The 8,922-nt window shown below is 42.6% G+C and overlaps 1 protein-coding gene across 1 annotated transcript in view; it reads left to right on the top strand.

Moving 5' to 3' along the window:
• The first annotated feature begins 2,426 nt into the window (after positions 1-2,426).
• Positions 2,427-8,922, top strand: part of LOC132382908 (uncharacterized) — a 28,701-nt gene continuing 22,205 nt past the window's right edge. The window contains exons 1-2 of the mRNA XM_059953452.1: positions 2,427-3,011; positions 4,293-4,352. Coding sequence (XP_059809435.1) covers positions 2,776-3,011; positions 4,293-4,352 — 296 coding nt within the window. The 5' untranslated portion in view covers positions 2,427-2,775. The remainder of the gene's footprint in view (positions 3,012-4,292; positions 4,353-8,922) is intronic.

Genomic DNA, 8,922 nt, shown 5'->3' with positions numbered 1-8,922 from the left:
CGTGCCAATAACGAAAATCGTGCTTGATGATTGTGCGGGAGGCATGTCAATCAATCATGCGGCGGCTCTTTGACGATGAGAGGACTAGGATTTAATGGAATGAAAGTTTCTTCAGTCTCCGGAGGTTTGGAGTTGTTGCAGTGATCAATATTATTCCTAGTTAATCAGTAGACCAACATTAACTGGTGCAAAAGAGGTCACAAATCTTTTCCAAAACGAGCCCTACTGTACTGAATTCACAGTGCAGAAACTAGCCATTGGCCTAATGCTCTATTATGTAGAAACCCGGGTTCTTCATTCATTCAAACAACATTTTTAAACCTTGTATATTTGACTAGATTTTCTTTAAATATGTCTGTGGCATTCACATTTAAGTGCTCACTTCTCTGGATAAAGCTTTCTCAGGAATCTCATTGACTTTATCAAGAACTATAGAGTCACAGAAGAGTACAGTGCAGAAGCAGACCCTTCGGTCCATCTATTCCATGCCGAACCGTTTAAACTGCCAACTCCCATCAATTTGCACAGGACCGTAGACCTCCGTACCCCTACCAGGCTTGGACCTTCTCTTAAACGTTGCACCAATTGTGCTGGCAGCTCATTTCGCACTCTCACAACCCTTTGAGTGAAGGAGTTTCCCCTCATTAGTCCCCTTAAATTTTTTGCCTTTCACCCTTAAGCCATGACTTCTGGTTGTAGTCCCACCAACCTCAGCAGAAAAAGCCTGCTTGCATTTACCCTATCTATACCCTTCATAATTTTGTCTACCACTGTCAAATCTCCTCTCAATCTTCTATGTTCCAAGGAATCAGGCCCTAACCTGTGGATTTCCTTATAATTCAGCTCCTCCAAACCTTGCAACATCCTTGCAAATTTTCTCTGTACTCTTTCAACCTTATTTAGATTTTTCCTGTGAGTAGGTAACCAAAACTGCTCACGATACTCCAAACTAGGCTTCGCCATTGTCTCATGTTGAAGTTGTACAACATCCTGTACGTAATACTTTGATTTATGAAGGCCAATATGCCAAAAGCTTTCTTTACGATCCTCTCTATCTGTGACACCACTTTCAATGAATGATGGACCTGTATTCCTAGATCCCTTTGTTTTGTCACACTCCTTGGTGCCCTTCCGTTCACTGTGTAAGCCCTACCAAAGGGCAACAACATGCAAGGCTTCCCCTCTAATTCTACTTTCACGTATTTAATTCAGTCCCAAATGACAGTTCCCGTCAAAATAACAATTGAATGATTCTTTTGTATGTTTACCTCATCAAAAATAGATTCAAAGGTTCAAAGTAAATTTATTATGAAAGAATGTTTGAATTATACAGCCTTGAGATTTGATTGCTTACGGACAGCCACAAAGCAAGAAACGTGAAGAACCCAATTAAAGGAAAAAAAAAGACCAACACCGATGTGCAAGAGAAAGAAAAAGATGACAAAACATGCGAACAATTGAAGCGAATAGTTACATTCCAAACCAAATTGAGTCCTTAGAGTAGGCCCAGAGTAGGCCCAAAGCTTCACTTATCAGTTCATCAATTTAGTGGGCCTGGTGCACGGCAGTCGGGGCAGTCTTCATATCCTCAACACCATGGAGAGAGGAGCGATCATCACGGAGAACGAGCGGAATCGGCTCCTGCCTCGGATCTTGTCACTCTGTCCTTTCAGTCTATCTGGGCCAGCGTTTAAATTGACCAAACAACGGAACAGTATAAATCTCTGGTGCCCAGGAGAGAGGAGTAAACATCATGGAGAGCAAGCAGAATCACTCTCGCCTCCGATCTGGGGTGGCGGTTAGATAGTTTAAACAGTGAATCATACATCGCACTAGGATCTGGCTACTGTGAAGGAATCAGGACCTTCTAACTAATTCCTCATCTTTTTTTCTCCAGTCCCGCTGAAGGTTCTCAGCCCAAAACATCAGCTGTAGTCTTTTCCATGGATGGTGCCTGGCCTGCTGAGTTCCCCTAGCACTGTAGATGTCTTGGCTGCTATGGAGAAGGCTAGTACCCATGATGGAGCTGACTAATTTTATAACTCTCTGCTGCTTACTTTGATCCTGTGCAGTAGATCCCCCCCCCCCCCCCCCGTACCAGATGGCGATGCAGGGCGATTAACAAGCTAAAAACGAAGTAAATCTAAGGTACAGTTTTGACGAGGTCTATTTGAATGTGGAAAAGGGCTTGAAGAATGGTGGGTCAAGACGCATCTGAGGAAGATAACAGGCAGTCAACATTTCAGATCATTTACGTTCAAGTTCACATATCCAATCATTTTGCTCAATCCTAAGCATATTCAATGACTGAAAATCTACATTTCATTACTGTCATCCCCTCAAAACTAATCAATAGGCTTCAAGACCTTAGCCTCAATACCTCCTTATGCAATTGGATCCTCGATTTCCTCACTTGTGGACCCCAGTCAGTTCAGATTGGTAACAACATCTCCACCACGGTCTCCATCAGCCCAGGATGAACATAAGGCTGTGTGATTAGCTCCTTTCACTCTCATCCCCATCAACGTCAACAAGATCAAGAAGCTGATCATTGATTTCAGGAGGAGGAAACCAGATATCCATGAACCAGTACTCGTGGGAGGATCCGAGGTTCAACTTCAAATTCCTGGGTGTTGTTATTTTGGAGGACCTCTCCTGGGCCTGGAACATAAGTACAATTATGAAGAAAGCACGCCAGCACCTCTACTTCCTTAGGATTTTGTGAAGATTTGGTATGATGTAACAAACTTCTATAGATGTGTAGTGGAGAGTATAATGATTTCGGCTGGTATGGAAACACCAATGCCCTTAAATGCAAAAGCCTACAGAAAGAAGTGGATATGGCTCAGTCCATCACAGGTAAAGTCCTCCCCAAAATTGAGCACATCTACACGCAGCATTGCCACAGGAAACAGAATCAATCATCGGGGACCCCACCACCCAGGCCACGCTCTCTTCTCACTGCCGTCATCAGGAAGAAGATACGGGAGCCTCAGGACCCACAACACCAGGTTCAGGAACAGTTATTACCTCTCAACCATCTTTCTTTTTCAATCTTTTTATTGAGCTTCATATATAAAAAAAATATAACATAACAATATTGAATAGGTTATAAAAACACTAGGCTTGAAGTTAAATTAGTATTAAGATATCAATATCTTATTGAGATATCAGCAAGGAACATCATAAAATAATCAATCAAACCTGTAATAATTGTATATGAAAAAGGATAATCACAAAAAGAGAGAAAAAAATACAAGAAAAAATATATATTAAAATAAAATAAAATAAAAATAAACCTAAACTAACATGGGCAATAATAATAGTTTATATGTACATGATAGTGTCAAGAACTCCGGAACTCCATACCAGAACAAGGATAAAAAGAGAAAAGATCCGGAAGAGGTCAAATTAACCCATATGAAAATGTCGAATAAACGGTCCCCAAGTTTCTTCAAATTTAATTGATGGATCAAAAATAGTACTTCTAATTTTTCCTAAGCTCAAACAAGAAATAGTTTGAGAGAACCACTGAAACGTGGTAGGAGGGTTTACTTCTTTCCAATTTTGTAATATAGACCTTCTAGCCATTAGAGTTGCAAAGGCGATCATTTGTCTAATTGAAGGGGAGAATTGACTACCATCCTCAATTGGTATACCAAAAATTGCAGTGATAAAATGGGGTTGTAAATCAATATTCCAAACTGAGGAAATGATAGCAAATATGTCCTTCCAATAGTTATATAAGGTGGGACATGACCAAAACATGTGGGTCAATGAAGCAACTTCTGAGTGACATCTGTCACATTGAGGGTTAATATGGGAGTAGAATCGAGCAAGCTTATCTTTAGACATGTGGGCTCTATGTACCACCTTAAATTGTATTAAAGCATGTTTAGCACATATAGAAGAAGAGTTAACCAATTGTAAAATTTTTTCCCATTTTTCTGTTGATATAGTATATTGAAGCTCTTTTTCCCACTCTTGTTTAATTCTACCTGACATTTCTGGTTGTATCTTCATGATCATATTATAAATAAGAACCACTAATCCCTTCTGACACCTCTCAACCATCAGGCTTTTGAACCAAAGGGGATAACTTAACTCGCCCTCTCACTAAAATGTTCCCACAACCAATGGACTTACTTTCAAAGACTTTTCAGCTCATATTCTTGATATTTATTGCTTATTTATCTATTATTTTTTTTCTTTTTGTACTTGCACTGTTTGTTGTCTTTTGAACACCCAGTTGATGTGGTCTTTCATTGATTCTATTACTGTTATTATTCTAGAGTGGATTTATTGAGTTTGCCTGCCAAAAAAATGAATCTCAGGGTTGTACTTGGTGACATGTAAGTACTTTGATAATTAATTTACCTTGACTTGACTTTGACTTTTGACGCTCCTATGGGGAAAAGACCTTCAAAGATTTACAATCCACTGATTGACCCGATTGTCCTTATATCTGTTTTTCTGATGTTCTTCAGGGTTGAGAAATGTTGTTGAGCCCTTAACTTCCAGTGGGGCACAGGCCACTGTTGACCTCCCATCCCCATCGTCTTCGGTTCTGAGCTAGTTTCTTGAGGGTGGACAAGGAGCTCATCTGGTTTCCTGATATTCTTCAGGGGATGAAAAAATGACTTTGCTACAAATGCCTCTGCGTTGACTCATAACTGTCTTTGAAAGTGACCCAACAAATGAGTCAAATCAGAATCAGAATCAAGTTTATTATTACCAACATATGTGTTGTCTTGTGGCAGCAGTACAGTGCAAGAAATTTTTAAAATCTATGTAATTGCAATCATTAAATAATTAGTGTGAGGGTGGAATAGTGAGGTTGTGTTTGTGGGTTTATGGACTGTTCAGAAATCTGATGGCAGAGGGGGAGGAGCAGTTCTTAAAAGTCAGGTCGGGGTCTTCAGGCTCCTGTACCTCTCACTCAACATGTTTTCACCCAGGAACTTGAAGCTGCTCGCCTTTTCCAGCTCTGACCCTTCAATGATGTCTGGTGTGTTTTCTCCCACCTTCGATCAATTCCTTTGGTCTTGCTGACTTTGAGTGTGAGATTGTTGTTGCAACACCACTCAACCAGCAGATCTACCTCACCCCGTACACCTCCCTCTTTGCACTTGTGATTCGGCCGGCAACCGAGGTGTCATCAGTGGATGTTCAGATGGTGTTTGAGCTGTGCCTAGCCACACAGTCATGAATGTTGTGACTATTAATCATGGTTGGCACCAAAGTATGTGGTGACACTTATGAGCTGCACGCTGCGTATCCCTAGATCGCATTAACTGTTAGTGCAAACAACGGCTTTGATATCTTCATCCTTTTAACCCCATCACCCCTTCTGGGACCAAGGCTGCCAACGTCAGCTCTCAGGGGTCCTTTGTTCTGGTAAGTCTTTCAGTTTGCCCCAGGTATAGCCCATCTTCTTGGTGAGGATCTGTCCTCTCCCGGGGATGAGGTCTTTGCAGCTTCTGCTGCCATTTCTGTAGCCCTGGGTTTTTATGGGATGGGTTTGCTAGACAGTCCACCTTTCACACTGGGGACTGGGACTGTCCAAGGCCGCGTTACGTTTCCATTTACACGTGATAAATAAAATGGTGCTGAACTCCTTCAGTGCCAGCCTGACACTTGGCTGTGGTGGAATGTAGACCGCAGCTGGGATGATGGTGGAAAACTCCCTCAATGGAGGACACTTGAATGCCAAATGCTCCCGATGGTAACACTAACAATGCCAGTGTTCTCCAATCCTGTGAGAAAGCAGAATCAAAGTGAAGAATCTCATGACTTGTTGGATACTGGAAAGAACATTTTCTTTTCAGAAGGGGTTGACAGCCTCCCCACCACCAAGCACATCCACTAGGAATGCTGCCTGAAGGAAGCGTCATCTATCATTGAGGACCTCCCCTCTCCAGACCATGTTCTCTTCTCGCTTCTGCCATCAGGACAGAAGTACATGAGCCTTCGGTCCCACTCTACCAGGTTCATCTACGTCTGCTAATTAAATTTGCTGACAACACTAGACTGATTGGCCAAATCGCAGATAATAATGAGGTAACCAACCTGACACGGTGGTGTCAAGAAAACAGCCTCTCCCTCAATGTCGCAAAAACAAAGAAACTGGTTGTGGATCACAGGAGGAATGGAGACAGGCTAACCCCTATTGACATCAATGGATCTGGGGTTGAGAGGGTGAACAGCTTCAAGTTCCTCGGCATAAGCATTACTGAGGATCTTGTGTGGTCTGTGCATACAGGCTGTGTGGTGAAAAAGGCACAACAGCGCCTCTTTCACATCAGACGGTTGAAGAAGTTTGCTGTGGGCCCCCAAGTTCTAAGAACCTTCTACAGGGGCACAACTGAGAGCATCCTGACTGGCTGCATCACTGTCTGGTATGGGAACTGTACTTTCTTCAATCGCGGGGCTTTGCGGAGAGTGGTGCGGACAGCCCGGTGCATCTGTAGATGTGAACTTCCGACTATTCAGGACATCTACAGAGACAGGTATGTAAAAAGGGCCCGAAGGATCATTGGGGACCCGAGCCACCCCAATCACAAACTTTTCCAACTGCTAACATCCGGGAAACGGTCCCGCAGCATAAATCCGGGACAGCTTCTTCCACCAGGCCATCAGACTGCTTAACTCAAGTTGGCACAACTGTATTTCTATGTTATATTGACTATCCAGTTGTACATAATATTTATTATAAATTGCACATTGCACATTTAGACAGAGACGTAATGTAAAGATTTTTACTCCTGAATGATTGAGCAATAAAGTCAAATCAATTCAAATCTAAGCCAACTAATTTATTTTACAGCTGCACAGACCAACCATTGCTCTGAGCAGGAAAGTTTTGCATGGTCTGAAAACTTTAAGTGTTTGCTTTTGTAATATACATAGTATGAAAATTGAAACATCACATACTTCTGATTTTATTTATTAATTGAAAGTTACAATGAAATACAGTGCAATACAGAAAATCTCCCACATTTCATAAACTTTATCCAGCTGCATCCAGTTCCAGCAGCCTGGCAACAAAGGCTGTGTGCGTGGGAGCATTGCAGTTACCGTGCAGCCATGCACCTGTGCCGTGCAGAGAGAACAGCAGTTACTACCCCACACCATCAGGCTCCTGAACCAGCTCACTTCAACAATGAACTGATGCCACAAACTGTGGACTCTACAACTCAGGTTCTCAGTACTATTTATTTGATTATTTATTTGTTACACTGGACCACAATATTTTTCAAAAGTGTTGTTTCCTCAGAATTTTTTCTTGTTCACAATAGACCGGTTGAAGCTGAATACATATAATTTCAGTCTACTTGTAAATGTAGGAATTTGTAAGAGAGACAAGATCCCTCTGTAACTGGATACTAGACTTCCTGACTGGGAGGCCTCAGTCAGTCTGGATCGGGAACAGCATCTCCAACACCATCACACTGAGCACGAGGGCCCCCCCAGGGCTGTGTGCTCAGTCCACTGCTGTTCACTCTGCTGACCCACGACTGTGCTGCAACACACAGCTCGAACCACATCATCAAGTTCACCGATGACACGACTGTGGTGGGTCTCATCAGCAAGAACAACGAGTCAGCTTACAGAGAGGAGGTGCAGTGGCTAACAGACTGGTGCAGAGCCAACAACCTGATCTTAATATGAACAAAACAAAAGAGATGGTTGTTGACTTCAGGAGGGCACGGAGCGACCATTCCTTGCTGAACATCGACAGCTCCTCGGTCGAGATCATAAAGAGCACCAAGTTTCTTGGTGTTCATCCGACGGAGAATCTCACCTGGTCCCTCAACACCAGCTCCATAGCAAAGAAAGCCCAGCAGTGTCTCTACTTTCTGCGAAGGCTGAGGGAAGTCCATCTCCCACCCCCCCCCATCCTCACCACATTCGACAGAGGTTGTATTGAGAGCATCCTGAGCAGCTGCGTCACTGCCTGGTTTGGAAATTGCACCATCTCGGATCGCAAGACCCTGCAGCGGATAGTGAGGTCAGCTGAGAAGATCATCGGGGTCTCTCTTCCCGCCATCATGGACATTTACACTACACGCTGCATCCGCAAAGGAAACAGCATAATGAAGGACCCCACGCACCTCTCATACAATCTCTTCACCCTCCTGCCGTCTGGGAAAAGGCTCCAAAGCATTCGGGCACTCACGGACAGACTGTAACAGTTTCTTCCCCCAAGCTATCAGACTCTTCAATACCCGAAACCTGGACCGACACCTTGCCCTGTTGTCCTGTTTATTATTTATTGTAATGCCTGCACTGTTTTTGTGCACTTTATGTAGTCCTGTGTAGGTCTGTAGTCTAGTGTAGCTTTCACTGTGTTTTTTTTACATAGTTCAGTCTAGTTTTTGTACTGTGTCATATAACATCTCGGTCCTGAAAAATGTTGTCTCATTTTTACTATGCACTGTACCAGCAGTTATGGTCGAAATGACAATAAAAGTGACTTGACTTGAAATTAACTTTTATAGAACATAATGTGTTTAATTGCACAACACTTTGAAATAGTTCAACTAAGCTAGAAATGTTTTGTTGATGATTTTCACTTGTACTCAGTGTCTGAGGCTTCTCACTTAAGTGTCCAACAATAATCAGCCAGCGTTGATGGATTCCAGTTGCCCTGATACTGTTTCTCCATGACCGCAATGTCCCAGTGAAACCTTTTACCGTGATCGTCACTGACAGTGCTAAGATTTACAGTGAAGAAGTCAAAATGGGAATGCAGAAAATGAATCTTTATTGCCATGAACTTCATGGTTTCGTATGCTTGAAGCATGATGTCAACTTCCTTGTTGTTTGGTTGGTGCTCTGGAGTTGCCAAGAAAATTATCAACAACATCCTTGAATTCTTACCATGTGATTTTCTCTGATCCCATTAGAAGTTCTTGGAAT

This window comes from Hypanus sabinus, chromosome 29 (genome assembly GCF_030144855.1).
Source record: "Hypanus sabinus isolate sHypSab1 chromosome 29, sHypSab1.hap1, whole genome shotgun sequence".
NCBI classification, from domain to species: domain Eukaryota; kingdom Metazoa; phylum Chordata; class Chondrichthyes; order Myliobatiformes; family Dasyatidae; genus Hypanus; species Hypanus sabinus.
This window is presented reverse-complemented; position numbering and strand designations above follow the sequence as displayed.